Source organism: Bombina bombina, chromosome 1 (assembly GCF_027579735.1).
Source record: "Bombina bombina isolate aBomBom1 chromosome 1, aBomBom1.pri, whole genome shotgun sequence".
NCBI classification, from domain to species: Eukaryota; Metazoa; Chordata; class Amphibia; order Anura; family Bombinatoridae; genus Bombina; species Bombina bombina.
This window is the reverse complement of record NC_069499.1, coordinates 362,364,140-362,389,785: the sequence shown is the minus strand read 5'-3', so window position 1 is coordinate 362,389,785 and position 25,646 is coordinate 362,364,140. Positions and strand designations below refer to the sequence as shown.

The 25,646-nt window shown below is 38.2% G+C and overlaps 1 protein-coding gene across 8 annotated transcripts in view; it reads right to left on the bottom strand.

Annotated features, from left to right (window-relative positions):
* R3HDM1 (R3H domain containing 1) overlaps positions 1–25,646 on the bottom strand; it is a 546,502-nt gene that overhangs the window by 216,805 nt on the left and 304,051 nt on the right. For 6 of the 8 annotated variants that reach the window (XM_053698242.1, XM_053698243.1, XM_053698239.1 and 3 more), the window contains one exon: positions 9,991–10,245. The exons of the other annotated variants lie outside the window; for them this stretch is intronic. In XM_053698242.1, the coding sequence (XP_053554217.1) occupies positions 9,991–10,245 (255 nt within the window). The remainder of the gene's footprint in view (positions 1–9,990; positions 10,246–25,646) is intronic. 8 annotated transcript variants of the gene reach the window in all.

Below are 25,646 nucleotides of genomic sequence, written 5' to 3'. Positions count from 1 at the left end.
CTAACTTAGTACGTAGGACTAACTTATCTGAATGGAACACCAGATAAGGAGGCTCACATTGCAAGGCAGCAATTTCAGATACCCTGCGCGCCGAAGAAATAGCCAGTAAAAAGATAACTTTCCAGGACATAGGCTCAAACGGAAGAACCAGATTCAGACTCCAAGGGGGAGCCGAAGATCTAAACACAGGTCTGATCCTAATCAGAGCCTTAACATAGGACTGAACATCTGGAAGCTCAGAAAGCCTTTTGTGCAGTAAAACAGTCAAGGCCGAAATCTGTCCCCGCAGGGAACTGGCCGAAAGACCCTTCTCTCCAGATCATCCTGGAGAAACATCAGAATCCTGGCAACCTTAACTTTATGCCAAGGAAATCCACATACTTCACACCAGAATAAGTAGGTTCTCCACACCTAATGATAGATGCGACGAGTAAACAGCTTACAAGCTTGAATGAGTGCATCAATAACTCTCTCAGAAAACCCTCTCTTGGCAAGGACTACGCATTCAATCTCCACGCAGTCAGTCTCAGAGAATTTAGTTTTTGATGAACAAAAGGACCTTGCTCCAGCAGATCCCTGCAACAAGGTAACCTCCATGGAGGAGAAGATGACACTCTCACCAGGTCCGCGAACCACGTCCTTCGCCACGATGGAGCAACTAGTATTACTGACGCTTTCTCCTGCTTGATGCGGGCCACTATTCGAGGAAGGAGTGATAATGGCAGAAAAAGGTAGATTAGATTGAACCTCTAAGGCACCGCTAATGCATCTATTAGCTCCGCCTTAGAATCCCTGGACCTCGACCCATATCTGGGTAGTTTGGTATTGAGACGAGACGCCATGAGATCTATCTCCGGCGTCCCCCATCTGAAAACATATCTCCGCAAACACTTCAGGATAGAGAGACCATTCCCCAGATAAAAGCATTGTCTGCTGAGAAAATCTGTGTCTCAGTTGTCCACACCTGGAATGTAGATCGCTCACAGCAAACAGCTGTGGGCCTCCACCCACTCCAGAATCCAAGATACTTCCCTCATTGCAAGGGAGCTTCTTGTTCCCCCCTGATGGTTGATGCAAGTCACCAAGGTTATATTGTCTGATTGGAATCTGATAAACTGGGACGAACCCAGAAGAGGCCAAGCCTTCAGAGTATTGTAGATTGCTTGACGTTCCAAAATGTTGATTGGGAGGGAGCATACCTCCTGCGACCACAGGCCCTGTGCCTTCTTAGCACCCCAAACATCTCCCCATCCTGAGAGGCTCACGTCCATAGTCATAATCTCCAAGGATGGTCTAAGAAAGGATGTCCCTGGGGACAAATGATCTGGATAGAGCCAGCAAGAGAGCGATTCTCTCGACTGGTGGTCCAGGGCAAATCTGCTGAGACAGATCCGAATGATAGTCGTTCCAATGCCTCAGCATGCACAGCTGTAGCGTTGGGAGACAGAACCTGGCAAAAGGAATTATGTCCATGCTGGACACCATGAGACCAATTACCTCCATACACTAAGCCACAGATGTCCTTAAGGAGGTCCGGAGGGCAAGACATGCCGAAGCTAGCTTGCACCGTCTCTGGTCGGTTAGAAATATCCTCATGGATAATCTATTATAGTGCCCAGGAATTCTACCCTGGTGCTTGGGATGAGAGAACACTTCTCTAAGTTTATCTTCCATCCATGAGATCGAAGAAGAGAGAGAAGAGAAACCGAATGGTCCTCTGCTAGACGAAAGGATGGCGCTTGAACCAGAATGTCGTCCAAGTAGGGAGCTACTGCTATACCTTGGGTTCTGGCGACAGCCAGGAGAGCTCCCAGAACCTATGAGTAGATTCCTGGGGCCGTAGCTAGATCAATCCAAAGTGCAATCAACTGGAAGTGCTGATCAAGGAACGCAAACCTTAGGAACTGGAAGTGGTCCCTGTGGATTGGAATGTGAAGGTAGGCATCCTTCAGATCTATAGTGGTCATGAACTGTCCTTCCTGAACTAGAGGAAGAATGGACCTTCGTGTCTCCATCTTGAAAGAGGGGACATTTAGAAACTTGTTTAAGCACTTTAGGTCCAGAATCAGGCAAAAAGTTCCCTCCTTCTTTGGGACCACAAACGGGTTTGAGTAGTATCGCAAACTTCTTTCTGCGATAGGAACTGGGACAATGACCCCTAAGGAGGATAGATCCCGCACGTACCCCAGAAAGGTTTCCCTCTTTTCTGCTTTTAAAGACCGGCTTGAGAGGAGAAATCTGCCCTTGGGTGGATGAGATTTGAAACCTACCTTTAATCCCTGAGCTATGACCTCCAGGACCCATGGACCCGGCTCGTCCCTGGACCAAGCTCCTGAAAACAGCAACAGTCTGCCCCCTACACGATCCAGCTTTGGATTGGAAGCCGCCCCTTCATTCCGACTTGTTCTCGAGGGGCTTCTTGTTCTGCTTGGATTTATTACAGGATTGAGCCGGCTTCCAAGTGCTCTTGGTTTGCTCGGGCTTAGAGGAGGACTGCTGACGTTGGGACTTCTCAGAACGAAAATTAGATCCTTGGTCCTTAGATTTGTTCTTTTTATCCTGCGATAGGAAGGCACCCTTGCCCCCTGTAACCGTAGAAATAATGGAGTCTAGGCCTGGACCAAATAAAATGTTTCCCTTAAAAGGGAGAGAAAGTAGTCTAGAATTAGAAGTCATGTCCGCAGACCTGGACTTCAGCCAGAGCGCCCGACGCGTCTGCACTGAGAAACCAGAGATTTTCGCATTCAGGCGAATAATCTGCATGTTTGCATCACATATCAAAGAATTAGCCATTTTCAAAGCCTTAATTCTTAACCAGATTACGTCCACCTCAATCAATTCCGCTAAGGAGTCCCACCAGTAGGCTGCAGCTCCAGCAACCGAGGCAACAGCCGCTGCCGGTTCAAATAAATATCCCCTATGCTGAAACATTTTCCAGAGAAAAGTTTCCATTTTCTTATCCATCGCCTCTCTGAAAGACGAGCTATCCTCAAGATGGATAGTAGTGTGCTTAGCTAACATGGAGATAGCACCATCCACCTTAGGGACGGAACCCCACAACTCTAGCTGAGAGTCCGGGACCAGGAATAATTCTTTAAAGGCAGATGAAGGGGAAAAGGAAGATCCAATTCTATCCCATTTGTTTTTAATAATATGCGCCATCTTTACGGGTACAGGAAAAGTTAGCAGCGCTACCCTGTCCTCGTACACACTGTCTAATTTAGGGATCAAAGGTTCATCAGGCAACTTGGCCTCTGGAACCTCTTATGTAGACAGAACCTCCTTTAGAAGAAAACGAAGGTGCTCAATTTTAAATCTAAAGGCTGGCTCCTCCGCAGCCGGAGGCCTAGAGGTAGCAGACTCCGATCAAGAAATTTCACCCTCTGAAGACTCAGTGTGACACCCATCCTGGGATACATGAAAAGCAGACAAATAAAGTAAATCACTGGATGTCCCCTGGACCGTAGAGCTATGTTTAAGCTATTGCTTGTGCTTAGCAGGGCAAGGTAAAGCACTAAGGTCCTCAGACACCGCCGTCTTTAACTGTGCGGTAAAGTCTGATGGTGAAAGACTCCCTCCAGGCGGAGGATCAGGCGTGCTACGGGAAGCTGCATGCGACAATGGAGATGATTGATGGGTATGCACCTCACGGGACGGCGAGTCTTCAGAGGTGGATGGCTCAGTTGTACTAAAGGGGTTAACCTTCTTAGACAAAATAACCTTGTTGATGCATATGGAACATAGTTGAGAGGGAGGGCACACCAAGGCCTCCTCACAATATAAAGAAAGGAGTGTGTGTATCAAACTGTTTTATAAACAGAATTGCCAACCTCTAAAATTGCAAAGATCACACAAATTTGCAACAATAGTAAACCAGAAAAAAAGGGGGGTGGCGCCTACAGCTATCTGTCTGGAAATGAATGTCTAAATATACTTAGTGTGACTAATATCACATAATCTAATAAGGCAATAGTATTAACACAAAAACACCAATAGGCCAATAATATTATCACAAAAAAACACAAAAAGGCTAAGTGAAATAAAATTGAATATTTATTAAAAAATATATTCTGTATATAGAAGTTCAATTGTGGAGTAAGGATCGCAACTTCTTGCGAATGTACATGATAGGTGATGAATCTCTATATAGATAACTGGTTGATAACGGCATTAAATGACACAAATATAGATAATAAATATAGATTATAAATATCTTGGTCCAAACAGGATGCGGCAGGTACTCTTAAGTTGCGGTGATGGTGTACCAGTATTGAATAATACTACCGTGTAACAGTGTTGACAGGAGAAAACTTAAATTCTAAGTACAAATGCCATAAAATACAAAAATACAATTAGACACACTGTGGCTTGTTAAAAAAGAGCAAGGAAAAATGTTACAAAAAATTAAATAAAAAGCTGCAGCAAAAATGGTTAAAAAGGATAACACAAAAAATGAAAAAAATATAATAAAACAGAAAAAATCTTGTATATGTAATACTAGGAGTTCTGTTACCATGAAAAAAAGTTATTTAAACTCGGAATGTCAGTGTATCTCTAAAATCCCACGTCGGTTTGATCCTTATATTCTTAAGTAGCATGTATTGTTCTGTTTATAGAAATACACTTGATAGATGAATATAAAACTCTCAGTCCAATGTTAAAGGGACACTGAACCCAAAAAATTTCTTTAGTAATTCAGATAGAGCATGAAATTTTAAGCAACTTTCTAATTTACTCCTATTATCATATTTTCTTTATTCTCTTGGTATCTTTATTTGAAATGCAAGAATGTAAGTTTAGATGCCGGCCCATTTTTGGTAAACAACCTGGGTTGTTCTTGCTGATTGGTGGATAAATTAATCCACCAATAAAAAAGTGCTGTCCAGAGTACTGAACGAAGAAAAAAGCTTAGATGCCTCCTTTTTTAAATAAAGATAGCAAGAGAACGAAGAAAATTTGATAATAGGAGTAAATTAGAAAGTTGCTTAAAAATACATGCTCTATTTGAATCATGAAAGAAAAAATGTGGGTTCAGTGTCCCTTTAAAAATAATAAGCACTGGGTGTTCGAATACTTAAAAATATTTTAGCATGTACAAATGATGCAGTTGGAACATGAATATTTAGAAAATGTAGTGAGTTAATATCCCTTGAGGCAGTGTTACAAAGTAACTGTGTTTAATATACTGGTATTTGCCAGGTATTATGCGCTTGGGTGGATAAAGCGGATACAGCTGTATTTTGAGCTGAATAAAATAACCTTCAGATGATATCTTTCTAAAGGGTGTTTATAGTAAAACAATTCTTTCCCCTTGTATATTCGTTAAACGTGTAAATGTCAGGTGGTACAAAATCTCTTACCCTGCTTTACCAGGCTTGCTCAAATTGTAGCGGCGTCTTCAGACTCTCTGCCAGATGTAGCTGGACTTCACGGGAACCAATCCTTAGGCTGATCTCTTTGTATACAACAAATTCAGGTTTCACCTTTCACAGGTAATCAATTTTGAATAGTGCTCCTATCGTCTGGTGTGATTGTTTCCGTACTCACAGTGGGACGGTCTTGGGAGCGTTGGTGCTCACGTTAACTGGCCAGTTAGTTTTTGAGTTATGAGCTGGAGCTGGTTATCTTCTACGCGTTTCGGCCCTAGAACCATAAGCCTTTATCATGTATACCAGATCCGGCTTCTCATGGGTATATAAAGGGTTTACTGTTAACCCTTAGTGGTCTGTACTGGAATTTGCTCTATAATGTTCACACAGACACTTAGTAACAACTCGATTCAGCCTTAGGGATATTTAAAGGGATGTCATATAATCTCAGAGAAGTTCATATTTTCATATTTTACAACTTTTGGCCGCATTATGCGAACCTTTAGTATCCGTAGTCATAGTAAGCACTAGACGCTGCAGTCTATAAATTGATATGTAAAGACTATGAAAAATGTGAAAAATGTATAATCCATTATAAAATGTATAAATGATGCATACAGATTACTATTCAAATTGTATGCACTGTATATAAATATTTTAAATATATATATATTATCCAAAAATAAAAAATAAACAATAAGGAATAAAAAAATGAAATTTGAGCAAGCCCGGTAAAGCAGGGTAAGAGATTTTGTACCACCTGACATTTACATGTTTAACGAACATACAAGGGGAAAGAATTGTCTTACTATAACCCTTTAGAAAGATATCATCTGAAGGTTATTTTATTCAGCTCAAAATAAAGCTGTATCCGCTTTATCCACCCAAGCGAATAATACCTGGCAAATACCAGTATATTAAACACAAACAGTTACTTTGTAACACTGCCTCAAGGGATATTAACTCACTACGTTTTCGAAATATTCACGTTCCAGCTGCATCATTTGTACATGCTAAAATATTTTTAAGTATTCGCACACCCAGTGCTTATTATTATTATTATTAACATTGGACTGAGAGTTTTATATTAATCTATCAAGTGTATTTCTATAAACAGAACAATACATGCTACTTAAAGGGACATGAAACCCAATTTTTTTCTTTCATGATTTAGAAAGAGCATGTCATTTTAAACAACTTTCTAATTTACTTCTATTATCTCATTTGCTTCATTCTCTTGATATCACTTGCTGAAAAGCATATCTAGATATGCTCAGTACCTGCCGATTGGTTGCTGCACATAGAGGCCTTGTGTGATTGGCTCACACATGTGTATTGCTATTTCTTCAACAAAGGATATCTAAAGAATTGAGCAAATTAGATAATAGAAGTAAATTGGAAAGTTGTTTAAAATTACATGCCCTATCTGAATCATGAAAGTTTAATTTTGACTAGACTGCCCCTTTAAGAATATAAGGATGAAACCGACGTGGGATTTTAGAGATAACACGGACATTCCGAGTTTAAACAACTTTTTTCATGGTAACAGAACTCCTAGTATTACATATACAAGATTTTTTCTGTTTTATTATATTTTTTCATTTTTTTGTGTTATACTTTTTAACCATTTTTGCTGCAGCTTTTTTATTGATTTTTTTGTAACATTTTTCCTTTTTCTTTTTTTTAACGAGCCATAGTGTGTCTAATGGTATTTTTGTATTTTATGGCATTTGTACTTAGAATTTAAGTTTGCACCTGTCAACACTGTTACACGGTAGTATTATTCAATACTGGTACACCATCACCGCAACTTATGAGTACCTGCCACATCCTGTTTGGACCAAGATATTTATAATCTATATTTGTGTCATGTAATGCCGTTATCCAACCAGTTATCTATATAGAGATTCATCACCTATCATTGTACATTCACAAGAAGTTGTGATCCTTACTCCACAACTGAACTTTTATATATATATATATATATATATATATTTTTTAATAAATATTCCATTTTATTTCACTTAGCCTTTTTGTGTTTTTTGTGATAATATTATTGGCCTATTGGTGTTTTTGTGTTAATACTATTGCCTTATTAGATTATGTGATATTAGTCACACTTAGGATATTGAGACATTCATTTCCAGACAGATAGCCATAGGCGCCACCTTCCCCCCTTTATTTCTCCTCAAAATATAGACAGGTATTACTATTAGGAATAGAGGAAGTACCCTCAAGCATATCAGGATCCCCCATAGCTTGCGCTAACAACAGTAGTATACAAATAAATGAACCTATATACCCCCCAATGACCAGGGCACTCACCAACTCCTAGACCCAGGCACCCAGAGAAGAAGCGACTTCTCCGACAGCTAGCTCATCAGGAAAGAGTGTGTGACCACACCCGGTCAGGTGGTGCGCAATGCAGGACTGCCCCTGCTATGAGAAAAAGCCCAAAAAAATAAATCTCACATATAAGCAGCATAAATCAAAGAAAAACATTTGATTAATCCCCACTGTTCAATAACCTCGCTCAGGAGAAATTAACCTAAGATTCTATAAAGATAAAAGGAGTCACACTGTGACCCTGTCTTCAACAATTTCAACATAAGTAAAAATGTAAACAAACTTACCAGAATCCGTGCTGTGGAACAGAAACACAGCCTTTTTAAGTGTGACAGACTTGTAGCATCGCTTCTGACATGGACTTGAGTGAAAAAAGCAGACAGTGAAACTCATCAACACTGGTTGCTTAAGGAGCTTTTAGCAGGCAGTCTGGATGGGTTAGCAGAAACACTTTCCCTGCATCTCCAGAGTAACTTTCGTCAATGCTCTCACTGAGAGGCTGACAAGACTAATTAAAAATCCAGTTCCATAACAAAAGGCATATATCCCTCCTGAGGAACAACTCCGAAATCTTCTGACACTTCTCTGCCATCCTCCTGTGAGGAAAGGCAAAGAATGATTAGGGGATGGGGGAAGTGGGAGAGGAATTTAAGCCTTTGGATAGGGTGTCTTTGCCTCCTCCTGGTGGCCAGGTTCAGTATTTCCCAACAGTAAGGAATGAAGCCATGGACTCTCCTTGTATTAAGAAGGAAAAAAGGATTGTTTTATTACTTTATTATCCACCTAAATATATGTGATAGAATGTTTTTTTTTTTCTGATGGGACTCTACTTTGGCAGGGATTATGGCATGCTCTCAACTGAAATCCCCTAACATAAAAAAGGTTAGCCTGCTATCAGTTATTCACATGATCACAACTGGAATTTAACTGGATGGACACTAACAGCAACAAAAATATTTCAAGGATGATTAAGCAATAAGGGTACATATTTCCTAGAACCGGTAATGATATATAAAGATGGCATTAAATTCTTATCTGTAATTACTTACAAGATAGAATGTTAGAATTTGAGAGGAAAAAAAGAAAAATGGTTTTTAATGACTGGAAAGAATTTAGCTGGGGAAAAACAACAAACATTTTTGCAAAAGATTAAAATATAGACTTAACACTGATAAACTATCATTGTAAAAATTACAGAACTATAAAAGAGACTAGGAACATATACATAAATTTAGACTACAGGCGAGGTTCCTACAATTAGCTAATAATGCTTGAAAGTGTAGAATTACAAAAGTACGCGCACCATTATCTTATCTAGATGCAAAAATAAAATGATCTACTAATTTACAAACGCCCACTCAAGAGCTGCAATGAATGAAACACTAAGCCAACCATTTATATGAATTAGGCACTCTTCATCATATCCTCCACCTGAAATATTCAAGAATATTCTTTGTTGTGCTAAAACAGGGAATATGCTAAGTTTATTGGCAACTATACACATATAATAATAATATTATTAATGACACGCACTAATTTGTATGCAAAAGGTGAAACAAAATGACCATGGTGTCCGGCATTCTGACATTGAATATATTCGACAGAAGTACTTTGAAAATACAGATGTTTTAAGGTGTAGTTCTAATACATCTGGGTGTTGGAACTATCTGATTTTGAAAACCATGAGTTTTTTTTCTTTTTTGCAAATCAATTAAAAACTACAAATTACTGCACATGTATAATATTATCATTTATATATATATATATATATATAAAATGTGTTTTACAATACAGGTTTCTGAAAAAAGGGAGGATAATTAAAATATTTATTGATACATTTATAAACTATTATCAAAAGGTCACCAGCACTTTATTATAAATAATGCTGACACATAACAGAAGCACGTGGATTCGATTGTAACCATTACTTTAACAAATACTAAAGATTTTAGGAAAATACTTCACATTTATATTCCTTTTACTGCACAAATAGATCAGTTATAATATTTTTGATGCATCGTTATCCGCTATCCCTCCCACCTCAATACCTAGGGAGGCTGACACAGGTTCACTAAAAGGCATCTCAACATATAAATTATATTTTTCTATTAAAATTTCAGGAATACAAAAACAGTTTATTGTATGGTGTGTGCCCATTCACAAAATGCAAATCACAAATACTATAAAAAAAACATTGATGAATAAAACAAATTCATATATATATATAAAAAACTATATCTTCTAAAACTTCTATACTGTTTTATTGGGTACAAACCTGTTTGTGGGTTGATCAGAACACTGCCAGGTGGAATGCCTGTGGCTTCCAAGGGAAGCAAAAAGAAGCTAGTACTAGTAGGAGCCACTTGGCCACTCATGCCACCATCAAAGGAAAGAGAATTACTAGTGCTGACAGTTGGATAGACGGCAGGTGTGCCATGAGAAGACTGGTTTATAGCGGTTACTGGAAGAAGCTGCTGGGTGTGTGAAAGAGAACCCGTGGACGACCCTACACTACTAGAAGATTCTGAACCTATGGAAAGGAGCAATGAAAATGTAGTTTTATCTACAGATAGAAACAACGTACACATTTAAAATTGTATAATAAAATAATGTAGCATAAAAAAAGAAATCCTAAAAATACAATCTTTCATTAAACATTCAAACAGTTTTAAGCATACCATATCATGCAACCCAAAGCGATTAGAAAGATGCAGCTGGTAAAGGCACCTACAGAATGGAGGGGGGTACTGATAGCACATGACTGTGTGACCGCTGTTTATTATGTCTACAAATAGCTACCCTATGTACTGATAAAGCAGCAAAGTAATTTTATTGGTGAAACAATACAGTATGACAGAAACCTATACAGAGATTACTAAATCACTGGTTTTACCACTTCTTCATCTACGCTATTTCACTGCAATTTACATAATCTTGCAATCTTTGTCCTAATCGGCTTGAAGCATATACTTTCCACATACATAAACACATTTGAGGACTCTTCGAGGAACAAGTATTATGGCTTCTGACTTTTAGAATTAAAGGGATACTAAACCCAATTTTTTTCTTTCATGATTCAGATACAGTAGGCAATTTTAAGCAACTTTCTAATTTAATCCAATTTTTTCTTCATTCTCTTGGTAACTTTATTTAAAAACTTTATTTAAAAAGCAATAATTTAAGATTAGGAGCCGGCCCATTTTTTGTTCAGCACCTGGGTAGCATTTGCTGATTGGCGGCTAAATGAAGATTCAGGTAGAGCAGGCAATTTAAGCAACTTTCTAATTTACTCCTATTATCACTTTTTCTTCATTCTCTTAATAATAGGAGTAAATTAGAAATTTGCTTAAAATTTCATGATCTATCTGAAGCATGAAAAAATGGGTTTAGTATCCCTTTAAGCTCTCTATATATCAAACCAATCAAAAGAACATGCTAGTGATCTGGAGTAACAGCTTCAATAGGGCATTAAAAAAAAAAATCTTACCTTAAATATAGTATTATCTATTTAGTTTTCACAGCACAGTATAAGCACTCACCCATGAGACTAAGCCCCGTCTTCAAGCAGCTAAACAGGAACAGTGTAACACCTACTTAAATGCTTTAAAAGAATCACTCTAGCTCTTCTGCAGCATCCATAGAATTCCCATAGCCAAAAACTAATTTTTACAGTATATACTATAAACAACAGGAAAGTATTTGGTGAACGCTTCTACTCTATCAAGTGCAAAAGAAGAATTTACAGCAATTGAAAGGTAATACATTAATTTTTCTACACTTAAAGTAGAAATCAATTCACCAGTGATAAAGGTAAAATAAGTATTCAAAAAAATAAGGGAGTTATGCAGCGAGAAAGATAATAGTGCAAAACTCAATATTAATGCATCCAAGAGGACAACAAAACATTGGAGACTTGAGAAGAGGAATATGTATAAAACAAACCACTGATCTACAGATGTCTAATACAGCCTCCATATTCTGATGCATTTGTGGAATATGCTCTGAAGTCCTTGTTCTGTGCTTGATAGGTTTAAATTCAGAGTTTAATTCGTCATGCAAAGGAAACCTGCATTTCCTATAATCCCAAGGCAAACAACTAAATTCATTAGTTGTATTTATTACAGTGTGTGAACGCGGTTCATTTTAAGATAGTCCAATACTTCTATAAAAATACGTTTTGGTTCTTTAGCAGAGGTAGAACAAGGACAAATGACCAAAGTAATTCCTCTACAAATGCTATAGGTAGGAACCAGTTTCACCAGCTATGAGCTTTTTCTGAGCTTCACAAATCCTGTGAACCAGTTAATGGTTCTTTGAAAAAAAATAGATGAAAGGGTGTGTCTATCTTCTCAATTTTTCTAATAGGTCATAAACTACAACCTTTGTCAACCCCCTACTTCATCTTTTTTGAAGACACAAGTTCAGAGACTTTTCTTGCTGAAGTAAAACCAATAGATAATTGTCATTCTTCAAAAACACACAGACAAAAAAAAAAAAATTAGTCCTGCAAAAGCAAGGATTCCTATATGGACATCTGTCAACATTATCTGAGATAAACAGATGATGAGAGCTGACTATGCTGAAAAGCAGAAACTTGCACATTCAGTGCACTGGTAAAGGTTTTGAGGAAAACCTTAACATTTGCGGCGTTTATTTGCTATCCTTTGTTGAACAGCATACCTATGTAGGTTCGGGGACAGCAATGTACTACTGGGAGCTAGATGCCGATTGGTGGCTGTACTTAAAAATATATTCTTATATTATCAGTTTTGCTTGTAAGTTGTTTAAAATTTTATTCACTGAGTAATGAAAGAAAACATTTTAGTTTTAGGTCTCTTTAAAGGGACACTAAAAACAATTTTTTTCTTTCATGAGTCAGATAGAGCATGCAATTTTAAGCAACTTTCTAATTTACACCTATTAATTTTTCTTTGCCAACTTTATTTAAAAAGCAGGAATGTAAAGCTTAAGAGCTGACCCATTTTTGGTTCAGAACCTGGGTTATGCTTGCTTATTGGTTTTTCTAAATGTACCCACCAATAAGCAAGCGCTATCCAGGGTGATGAACTTAAAATGGACTGGGCTCCTAAGCTTTAAATGCCTTTCAAATAAAGTTAGCAAAAGAAGAAAATTCATAGTAGGTGTAAATTAGAAAGTTGCTAAAAATGAAATTCTTCTATCTGAATCAAGAAAGAAAAAAAATTGGGTTTAGTATCCCTTTAAGTAACTGCTGCAAAGAAGGATAAATAATTGGACATTGGCGGAACATTTTAAATTAAATTAGAGGAAAGACCCAAGCGCCCCTAACCATATATATTTTGATAGAGGTCTTTTTAGATATCTTTCTACTGCTAGGCATAACAGCAAAACAATGTTTTGACTTAGTAGAGCATGTCCTATGAGGGCTGACTTAAGGTACTAATTTTCAAATACAATCTATGTTTCTGTACAGAAGACATAATGATTCAAAGTAGTAACTGAAGAATAGTAAAAAATCCAAAACTGGAATATTATTCAAACTTTAAAAAAAAACAAAAAAAACACAGACCATAAGCAATTTTGAGAACCCTAAAACCTTCTAACCTCTCAACTTTTAAAGGGACATGATACCCATATGTTGATGCAGTTGAAAGTGATACAGCATAATTGTAAAAAGCGGACTAGAAAATATCGCCTGAACATCTCTATGTAAAAAAGGAAGATATTTTACCTCAAAATGTCTCAAGTATTCATACCCCACCGTGAAGAGACTTTAAAAGGACACTGAACCCACATTTTTTCTTTCTTTATTCAGATAGAGCATGCAATTTTAAGCAACTTTCTAATTTACTCCTATTATCAAATTGTCTTCATTCTCTTGGTATCTTTATTTGAAATGCAAGAATGTAAGTTTAGATGCCGGCCCATTTTTGGTTAACAACCTGGATTGTTCTTGTTGATTTGTGGATACATTCACCCACCAATAAAACATAATTTATGTAAGAACTTACCTGATGAACTCTTGCTAATATGAAAAAAATGAATTTATCAGGTAAGTTCTTACATAAATTATGTTTTCTTTCATGTAATTAGCAAGAGTCCATGAGCTAGTGACGTATGGGATAATGACTACCCAAGATGTGGATCTTCCACGCAAGAGTCAATAGAGAGGGAGGGATAAAATAAAGACAGCCAATTCCGCTGAAAATAATCCACACCCAAAATAAAGTTTAAATCTTATAATGAAAAAAAAAAACTGAAATTATAAGCAGAAGAATCAAACTGAAACAGCTGCCTGAAGTACTTTTCTACCAAAAACTGCTTCAGAAGAAGAAAACACATCAAAATGGTAGAATTTAGTAAAAGTATGCAAAGAAGACCAAGTTGCTGCTTTGCAAATCTGATCAACCGAAGCTTCATTCCTAAACGCCCAGGAAGTAGAAACTGACCTAGTAGAATGAGCTGTAATCCTTTGAGGCGGCGTTTTACCCGACTCGACATAAGCATGATGAATTAAAGATTTCAACCAAGATGCCAAAGAAATGGCAGAGGCCTTCTGACCTTTCCTAGAACCGGAAAAGATAACAAATAGACTAGAAGTCTTTTGGAAATTCTTAGTAGCTTCAACATATTTCAAAGCTCTAACTACATCCAAAGAATGCAATGATCTCTCCTTAGAATTCTTAGGATTAGGACATAATGAAGGAATCACAATTTCTCTGCTAATGTTGTTAGAATTCACAACCTTAGGCAAAAAATTTAAAAGAAGTTCGCAACACCGCCTTATCCTGATGAAAAATCAGAAAAGGAGACTCACAAGAAAGAGCAGATAATTCAGAAACTCTTCAAGCAGAAGAGATAGCCAAAAGAAACAAAACTTTCCAAGAAAGTAATTTAATGTCCAATGAATGCATAGGTTCAAACGGAGGAGCTTGAAGAGCCCCCAGAACCAAATTCAAACTCCAAGGAGGAGAAATTGACTTAACAGGTTTTATACGAACCAAAGCTTGTACAAAACAATGAATATCAGGAAGATTAGCAATCTTTCTGTGAAAAAGAACAGAAAGAGCAGAGATTTGTCCTTTCAAGGAACTTGCAGACAAACCTTTATCCAAACCATCCTGAAGAAACTGTAAAATTCTCGGAATTCTAAAAGAATGCCAGGAAAAATGATGAGAAAGACACCAAGAAATATAAGTCTTCCAGACTCGATAATATATCTTCCTAGATACAGATTTACGAGCCTGTAACATAGTATTAACCACAGAGTCAGAGAAACCTCTTTGACTAAGAATCAAGCGTTCAATCTCCATACCTTTAAATTTAAGGATTTGAGATCCTGATAGTAAAAAGGACCTTGCCACAAAAGGTCTGGTCTTAACGGAAGAGTCCATGGTTGGCAAGAGGCCATCCGGACAAGATCCGCATACCAAAACCTGTGAGGCCATACTGGAGCCAACAGCAGAACAAAAGAGCATTCCTTCAGAATCTTGGAGATTACTCTTGGAAGAAGAACTAGAGGCGGAAAGATATAGGCAGGATGATACTTCCAAGGAAGTGACAATGCATCCACTGCTTCCGCCTGAGGATCCCTGGATCTGGACAGATACCTGGGAAGTTTCTTGTTTAGATGAGAAGCCATCAGATCTATTTCTGGAAGTCCCCACATTTGAACAATCTGAAGAAATACCTCTGGGTGAAGAGACCATTCGCCCGGATGTAACGTTTGGCGACTGAGATAATCCGCTTCCCAATTGTCTATACCTGGGATATGAACCGCAGAAATTAGACAGGAGCTGGATTCCGCCCATACCAGTATTCAAGATACTTCTTTCATAGCCAGAGGACTGTGAGTCCCTCCTTGATGATTGATAGATGCCACAGTTGTGACATTGTCTGTCTGAAAACAAATGAACGATTCTCTCTTTAGAAGAGGCCATGACTGAAGAGCTCTGAAAATTGCACGGAGTTCCAAAATATTGATTGGTAATCTCACCTCCTGAGATTCCCAAACCCCTTCTGCTGTCAGAGACCCCCAAACAGCTCCCCAACCTGTCAGACTTGCATCTGTTGAAATTACAGTCCAGGTCGGAAGAACAAAAGAAGCCCCCTGAATTAAACAATGGTGATCTGTCCACCACGTCAGAGAGTGTCGTACAATCGGTTTTAAAGATATTAATTGAGATATCTTTGTGTAATCCCTGCACCACTGGTTCAGCATACAGAGCTGAAGAGGTCGCATGTGAAAACGAGCAAAGGGGATCGCGTCCGATGCAGCAGTCATAAGACCTAGAATTTCCATGCATAAGGCTACCGAAGGGATTGATTGAGACTGAAGGTTTCGACAAGCTGAGATCAATTTTAGACGTCTCTTGTCTGTCAGAGACAGAGTCATGGACACTGAATCTATCTGGAAACCTAAAAAGGTTACCCTTGTCTGAGGAATCAATGAACTTTTCGGTAAATTGATCCTCCAACCATGATCTCGAAGAAACAACACAAGTCTATTCGTATGAGATTCTGCTAAATGTGAAGACTGAGCAAGTACCAAGATATCGTCCAAATAAGGAAATACCACAATACCCTGTTCTCTGATTACAGACAGAAGGGCACCGAGAACCTTTGTAAAAATTCTTGGAGCTGTTGCTAGGCCAAACGGCAGAGCCACAAACTGGTAATGCTTGACTAGGAAAGAGAATCTCAGAAACTGATAGTGATCTGGATGAATCGGAATATGCAGATATGCATCCTGTAAATCTATTGTGGACATATAATGCCCTTGATGAACAAAAGGCAGGATAGTCCTTATAGTTACCATTTTGAATGTTGGTATCCTTACATAATGATTCAATATTTTTAGATCCAGAACTGGTCTGAAGGAATTCTCCTTCTTTGGTACAATGAAGAGATTTGAATAAAACCCCAGCCCCTGTTCCAGAACTGGAACTGGCATAATTATTCCAGCCAACTCTAGATCTGAAACACATTTCAGAAATGCTTGAGCCTTCGCTGGATTTACTGGGACTCGGGAAAGAAAAAATCTCTTTGCAGGAGGCCTTATCTTGAAGCCAATTCTGTACCGTTCTGAAACAATGTTCTGAATCCAAAGATTGTGAATTAAATTGATCCAAATTTCTTTAAAAAATCGTAATCTGCCCCCTACCAGCTGGGCTGGAATGAGGGCCGTACCTTCATGTGGAATTGGGAGCTGGCTTTGGTTTTCTAAAAGGCTTGGATTTATTCCAGACTGGAGATGGTTTCCAAACTGATACCGCTCCTGTGGGTGAAGGATCAGGCTTTTGTTCCTTGTTGTGACGAAAGGAACGAAAACGATTATTAGACCTAAATTTACCTTTAGATTTTTTATCCTGTGGTAAAAAAGTTCCTTTCCCTCCAGTAACAGTTGAGATAATAGAATCCAACTGAGAACCAAATAATTGATTACCCTGGAAAGAAAGGGAAAGCAAAGTTGACTTAGAAGACATATCAGCATTCCAAGTTTTAAGCCATAAAGCTCTTCTAGCTAAAATAGCTAGAGACATATACCTGACATCAACTCTAATGATATCAAAGATGGCATCACAAATAAAGTTATTAGCATGTTGAAGAAGATTAACAATGCTATGAGAATTATGATCTGTTACTTGTTGCGCTAAAGCTTCTAACCAAAAACTTGAAGCTGCAGCAACATCCGCTAAAGATATAGCAGGTCTAAGAAGATTACCTGAACATAAGTAAGCTTTTCTTAGAAAGGATTAAATTTTCCTATCCTAAGGATCCTTAAAAGAAGTACTATCTGCCGTAGGAATAGTAGTACGTTTAGCAAGAGTGGAGATAGCCCCATCAACCTTAGGGATTTTGTCCCAAAACTCTAATCTGTCAAATGGCACAGGATTGCTTAAAACGTTTAAAATGTTTAGAAGGAGTAAATGAATTACCCAAATTATTCCATTCCCTGGAGATTACTTCAGAAATAGCATCAGGGACAGGAAAAACTTCTGGAATAACAACAGGAGATTTAAAAAACATAATTTATGTAAGAACTTACCTGATAAATGCATTTCTTTCATATTAACAAGAGTCCATGAGCTAGTGACGTATGGGATATACATTCCTACCAGGAGGGGCAAAGTTTCCCAAACCTTAAAATGCCTATAAATACACCCCTCACCACACCCACAAATCAGTTTAACGAATAGCCAAGAAGTGGGGTGATAAGAAAAAAGTGCGAAGCATATAAAATAAGGAATTGGAATAATTGTGCTTTATACAAAAAAATCATAACCACCACAAAAAAGGGTGGGCCTCATGGACTCTTGTTAATATGAAAGAAATGAATTTATCAGGTAAGTTCTTACATAAATTATGTTTTCTTTCATGTAATTAACAAGAGTCCATGAGCTAGTGACGTATGGGATAATGAATACCCAAGATGTGGATCTTTCCACACAAGAGTCACTAGAGAGGGAGGGATAAAATAAAGACAGCCAATTCCTGCTGAAAATAATCCACACCCAAAATAAAGTTAAATGAAAAACATAAGCAGAAGATTCAAACCGAAACCACTGCCTGAAGTACCTTTCTACCAAAAACTGCTTCAGAAGAAGAGAATACATCAAAATGGTAGAATTTAGTAAAAGTATGCAAAGAGGACCAAGTTGCTGCTTTGCAAATCTGATCAACTGAAGCTTCATTCCTAAACGCCCAGGAAGTAGAAACTGACCTAGTAGAATGAGCTGTAATCCTCTGAGGCGGAGTCTTACCCGATTTAACATAGGCAAGATGAATTAAAGATTTCAACCAGGATGCCAAAGAAATGGCAGAAGCTTTCTGGCCTTTTCTAGAACCAGAAAAGATGACAAATAGACTAGAAGTCTTTCGGAAAGATTTAGTAGCTTCAACATAATATTTCAAAGCTCTAACAACATCCAAAGAATGTAACGATTTCTCCTTAGAATTCTTAGGATTAGGACATAATGAAGGAACCACGATTTCTCTACTAATGTTGTTGGAATTCACAACCTTAGGTAAAAATTCAAAAGAAGTTCGCAACACCGCCTTATCCTGATGAAAAATCAGAAAAGGAGACTCACAAGAAAGAGCAGATAATTCAGAAACTCTTCTGGCAGAAGAGATGGCCAAAAGGAACAAAACTTTCCAAGAAAGCAATTTAATGTCCAATGAATGCATAGGTTCAAACGGAGGAGCTTGAAGAGCTCCCAGAACCAAATTCAAACTCCATGGAGGAGAAATTGACTTAATGACAGGTTTTATACGAACCAAAGCTTGTACAAAACAATGAATATCAGGAAGAATAGCAATCTTTCTGTGAAAAAGAACAGAAAGAACAGAGATTTGTCCTTTCAAGGAACTTGCGGACAAACCCTTATCTAAACCATCCTGAAGAAATTGTAATATTCTCGGAATTCTAAAAGAATACCAAGAAAAATGATGAGTAAGACACCAAGAAATATAAGTCTTCCAGACTCTATAATATATCTCTCTAGATACAGATTTACGAGCCTGTAACATAGTATCAATCACAGAGTCAGAGAAACCTCTTTGACTAAGAATCAAGCGTTCAATCTCCATACCTTTAAATTTAAGGATTTCAGATCCGGATGGAAAAAAGGACCTTGCGACAGAAGGTCTGGTCTTAACGGAAGAGTCCATGGTTGGCAAGATGCCATCCGGACAAGATCCGCATACCAAAACCTGTGAGGCCATGCCGGAGCTATTAGCAGAACAAACGAGCATTCCCTCAGAATCTTGGAGATTACTCTTGGAAGAAGAACTAGAGGCGGAAAGATATAGGCAGGATGATACTTCCAAGGAAGTAATAATGCATCCACTGCCTCCGCCTGAGGATCCCGGGATCTGGACAGATACCTGGGAAGTTTCTTGTTTAGATGAGAGGCCATCAGATCTATCTCTGGAAGCCCCCACATTTGAACAATCTGAAGAAATACCTCTGGGTGAAGAGACCATTCGCCCGGATGCAACGTTTGGCAACTGAGATAATCCGCTTCCCAATTGTCTACACCTGGGATATGAACCGCAGAGATTAGACAGGAGCTGGATTCCGCCCAAACCAAAATTCGAGATACTTCTTTCATAGCCAGAGGACTGTGAGTCCCTCCTTGATGATTGATGTATGCCACAGTTGTGACATTGTCTGTCTGAAAACAAATGAACGATTCTCTCTTCAGAAGAGGCCAAAACTGAAGAGCTCTGAAAATTGCACGGAGTTCCAAAATATTGATCGGTAATCTCACCTCCTGAGATTCCCAAACTCCCTGTGCCGTCAGAGATCCCCACACAGCTCCCCAACCTGTGAGACTTGCATCTGTTGAAATTACAGTCCAGGTCGGAAGAACAAAAGAAGCCCCCTGAATTAAACGATGGTGATCTGTCCACCACGTTAGAGAGTGTCGAACAATCGGTTTTAAAGATATTAATTGAGATATCTTCGTGTAATCCCTGCACCATTGGTTCAGCATACAGAGCTGAAGAGGTCGCATGTGAAAACGAGCAAAGGGGATCGCGTCCGATGCAGCAGTCATAAGACCTAGAATTTCCATGCATAAGGCTACCGAAGGGAATGATTGTGACTGAAGGTTTCGACAAGCTGTAATCAATTTTAGACGTCTCTTGTCTGTTAAAGACAGAGTCATGGACACTGAATCTATCTGGAAACCCAGAAAGGTTACCCTTGTTTGAGGAATCAAAGAACTTTTTGGTAAATTGATCCTCCAACCATGATCTTGAAGAAACAACACAAGTCGATTCGTATGAGACTCTGCTAAATGTAAAGACTGAGCAAGTACCAAGATATCGTCCAAATAAGGAAATACCACAATACCCTGTTCTCTGATTACAGACAGAAGGGCACCGAGAATCTTTGTGAAAATTCTTGGAGCTGTAGCAAGGCCAAACGGTAGAGCCACAAATTGGTAATGCTTGTCTAGAAAAGAGAATCTCAGGAACTGAAAATGATCTGGATGAATCGGAATATGCAGATATGCATCCTGTAAATCTATTGTGGACATATAATTCCCTTGCTGAACAAAAGGCAATATAGTCCTTACAGTTACCATCTTGAACGTTGGTATCCTTACATAATGATTCAATAATTTTAGATCCAGAACTGGTCTGAAGGAATTCTCCTTCTTTGGTACAATGAAGAGATTTGAATAAAACCCCATCCCCTGTTCCGGAACTGGAACTGGCATAATTACTCCAGCCAACTCTAGATCTGAAACACAATTCAGAAATGCTTGAGCTTTCACTGGATTTACTGGGACACGGGAAAGAAAAAATCTCTTTGCAGGAGGTCTCATCTTGAAACCAATTCTGTACCCTTCTGAAACAATGCTCTGAATCCAAAGATTGTGAACAGAATTGATCCAAATTTCTTTGAAAAAACGTAACCTGCCCCCTACCAGCTGAACTGGAATGAGGGCCGTACCTTCATGTGAACTTAGAAGCAGGCTTTGCCTTTCTAGCAGGCTTGGATTTATTCCAGACTGGAGATGGTTTCCAAACTGAAACTGCTCCTGAGGACGAAGGATCAGGCTTTTGTTCTTTGTTGAAACGAAAGGAACGAAAACGATTGTTAGCCCTGTTTTTACCTTTAGATTTTTTATCCTGTGGTAAAAAAGTTCCTTTCCCACCAGTAACAGTTGAAATAATAGAATCCAACTGAGAACCAAATAATTTGTTTCCCTGGAAAGAAATGGAAAGTAGAGTTGATTTAGAAGCCATATCAGCATTCCAAGTTTTAAGCCATAAAGCTCTTCTGGCTAAGATAGCTAGAGACATAAACCTAACATCAACTCTAATAATATCAAAAATGGCATCACAGATAAAATTATTAGCATGCTGAAGAAGAATAATAATATCATGAGAATCACGATTTGCTACTTGTTGCGCTAGGGTTTCCAACCAAAAAGTTGAAGCTGCAGCAACATCAGCCAATGATATAGCAGGTCTAAGAAGATTACCTGAACACAGATAAGCTTTTCTTAGAAAGGATTCAATTTTTCTATCTAAAGGATCCTTAAACGAGGTACCATCTGACGTAGGAATGGTAGTACGTTTAGCAAGGGTAGAAATAGCCCCATCAACTTTAGGGATTTTGTCCCAAAATTCTAACCTGTCAGGCGGAACAGGATATAATTGCTTAAAACGTTTAGAAGGAGTAAATGAATTACCCAATTTATCCTATTCTTTGGAAATCACTGCAGAAATAGCATTAGGAACAGGAAAAACTTCTGGAATAACCGCAGGAGCTTTAAAAACCTTATCCAAACGTATAGAATTAGTATCAAGAGGACTAGAATCCTCTATTTCTAAAGCAATTAGTACTTCTTTAAGTAAAGAGCGAATAAATTCCATCTTAAATAAATATGAAGATTTATCAGCATCAATCTCTGAGATAGAATCCTCTGAACCAGAAGAGTCCAAAGAATCAGAATGATGGTGTTCATTTAAAAATTCATCTGTAGAGAGAGAAGATTTAAAAGACTTTTTACGTTTACTAGAAGGAGAAATAACAGACAAAGCCTTCTTTATGGATTCAGAAACAAAATCTCTTATGTTATCAGGAACATTCTGCACCTTAGATGTTGAGGGAACTGCAACAGGCAATGGTACATTACTAAAGGAAATATTATCTGCTTTAACAAGTTTGTCATGACAATTATTACAAACAACAGCTGGAGGAATAGCTACCAAAAATTTACAGCAGATACACTTAGCTTTGGTAGATCCAGCAGGCAGTGATTTTCCTGTAGTATCTTCTGGCTCAGATGCAACGTGAGACATCTTGCAATATGTAAGAGAAAAAACAACATATAAAGCAAAATAGATCAAATTCCTTATAAGACAGTTTCAGGAATGGGAAAGAATGCCAAATATCAAGCTTCTAGCAACCAGAAGCAAATGAAAAATGAGACTGAAATAATGTGGAGACAAAAGCGACGCCCATATTTTTTAGCGCCAAATAAGACGCCCACATTATTTGGCGCCTAAATGCTTTTGGCGCCAAAAATGACGCCACATCCGGAACGCCGACATTTTTGGCGCAAAATAACGTCAAAAAATGACGTAACTTCCGGCGACACGTATGACGCCGGAAACGGAAAAGAATTTTTGCGCCAAAAAAGTCCGCGCCAAGAATGACGCAATAAAATGAAGCATTTTCAGCCCCCGCGAGCCTAACAGCCCACAGGGAAAAAAGTCAAATTTTTGAGGTAAGAAAAATATGATAATTCAATGCATAATCCCAAATATGAAACTGACTGTCTGAAAATAAGGAAAGTTGAACATTCTGAGTCAAGGCAAATAAATGTTTGAATACATATATTTAGAACTTTATAAATAAAGTGCCCAACCATAGCTTAGAGTGTCACAGAAAAAAAGACTTACTTACCCCAGGACACTCATCTACATGTTTGTAGAAAGCCAAACCAGTACTGAAACGAGAATCAGTAGAGGTAATGGTAAATATAAGAGTATATCGTCGATCTGAAAAGGGAGGTAAGAGATGAATCTCTACGACCGATAACAGAGAACCTTATGAAATAGACCCCGTAGAAGGAGATCACTGCATTCAATAGGCAATACTCTCTTCACATCCCTCTGACATTCACTGCACGCTGAGAGGAAAACCGGGCTCCAACTTGCTGCGGAGCGCATATCAACGTAGAATCTAGCACAAACTTACTTCACCACCTCCCTTGGAGGCAAAGTTTGTAAAACTGATTTGTGGGTGTGGTGAGGGGTGTATTTATAGGCATTTTAAGGTTTGGGAAACTTTGCCCCTCCTGGTAGGAATGTATATCCCATACGTCACTAGCTCATGGACTCTTGTTAATTACATGAAAGAAACCTTATTTAAACGTTTAGATTTAGTATCAAGAGGACCAGAATCCTCTATTTCTAATGCAATTAAGACTTCTTTAAGTAAAGAACGAATAAATTCCATTTTGAATAAATATGAAGATTTATCAGCATCAATCTCTGAGACAGAATCCTCTGAACCAGAGGAACCACTATCAGAATCAGAATGATGATGTTCATTTAAAAATTCATCTGAAAAATGAGAAGTTTTAAAAGACCTTTTACGTTTACTAGAAGGAGGAATAACAGACATAGCCTTCTTAATGGATTTAGAAACAAAATCTCTTATGTTAACAGGAACACTCTGAGTATTAGATGTTGATGGAACAGCAACAGGTAATGTAACATTACTAAAGGAAATATTATCTGCATTAACAAGTTTGTCATGACATTCATTACAAACAACAGCTGGAGGAACAGATACCACAAGTTTACAGCAGATACACTTAACTTTGGTAGATCCAGCACCAGGCAGCGACTTTCCAGAAGTATCTTCTGACTCAGGGTCAATCTGGGACATCTTGCAATATGTAATAGAAAAAAGAACATATAAAGCAAAATTGATCAAATTCCTTAAATGACAGTTTCAGGAATGGGAAAAAATGCCAGTGAACAAGCTTCTAGCAACCAGAAGCAATAAATAATGAGACTTAAATAATGTGGAGACAAAAGTGACGCCCATATTTTTTAGCGCCAAAAAAGACGCCCACATTATTTGGCGCCTAAATGCTTTTGGCGCCAAAAATGACGCCACATCCGGAACGCCGACACTTTTGGCGCAAAAAAACGTCAAAAAATGACGCAACTTCCGGCGACACGTATGACGCCGGAAACAGAACATTTTTTTGCGCCAAAAAAGTCAGCGCCAAGAATGACGCAATAAAATGAAGCATTTTCAGCCCCCGCGAGCCTAACAGCCCACAGGGAAAAAAGTCAAATTTTTAAGGTAAGAAAAAAATTGATTAATTCATATGCATTATCCCAAATATGAAACTGACTGTCTGCAATAAGGAACGTTGAACATCCTGAGTCAAGGCAAATAAATGTTTGAACACATATATTTAGAACTTTATATAAAAGTGCCCAACCATAGCTTAGAGTGTCACAGAAAATAAGACTTACTTACCCCAGGACACTCATCTACATGTAGTAGAAAGCCAAACCAGTACTGAAACGAGAATCAGTAGAGGTAATGGTATATATAAGAGTATATAGTCGATCTGAAAAGGGAGGTAAGAGATGAATCTCTACGACCGATAACAGAGAACCTATGAAATAGACCCCGTAGAAGGAGATCATTGAATTCAAATAGGCAATACTCTCCTCACATCCCTCTGACATTCACTGCACGCTGAGAGGAAAACCGGGCTCCAACTTGCTGCGGAGCGCATATCAACGTAGAATCTAGCACAAACTTACTTCACCACCTCCATAGGAGGCAAAGTTTGTAAAACTGATTTGTGGGTGTGGTGAGGGGTGTATTTATAGGCATTTTGAGGTTTGGGAAACTTTGCCCCTCCTGGTAGGAATGTATATCCCATACGTCACTAGCTCATGGACTCTTGCTAATTACATGAAAGAAACAAGTGTTGTCCGTGGTTCTGAACCAAACATTGGCTTGCTCCTTAGCTTAGATGCCTTTTTCAAATAAAGATAGCAAGAGAACGAAGAAAAATTAATAATAGGAGTAAATTAGAAAGTTGCTTAAAATTGCTGTTCTATCTGAATCACGAAAGAAAAAAATGTGGGTTCAGTGTCCCACAGACAATAAGGATACTAGTCCCAGGACTTCGAAAGGGAGTGTACATCTGGCATGTGCAGGCACAGTCATGTTATTTTCCTATTCAGATTAAGGAACTAAGAAATCTCAAAAGATTTCAGTGAAGTCTCATGAGATCACAGCAAAGCAATGCATAACCTCAGCAGTGCTGATGGGCTATTTTTTATCTTTTCAACTTGCTGCTGAACAGTAGCTGAAGTATAACTGTTCACAGAGCACTTACTCTCTGGTGAGCTGAAGAAATTGTGAGGTAAAATATATATATATAT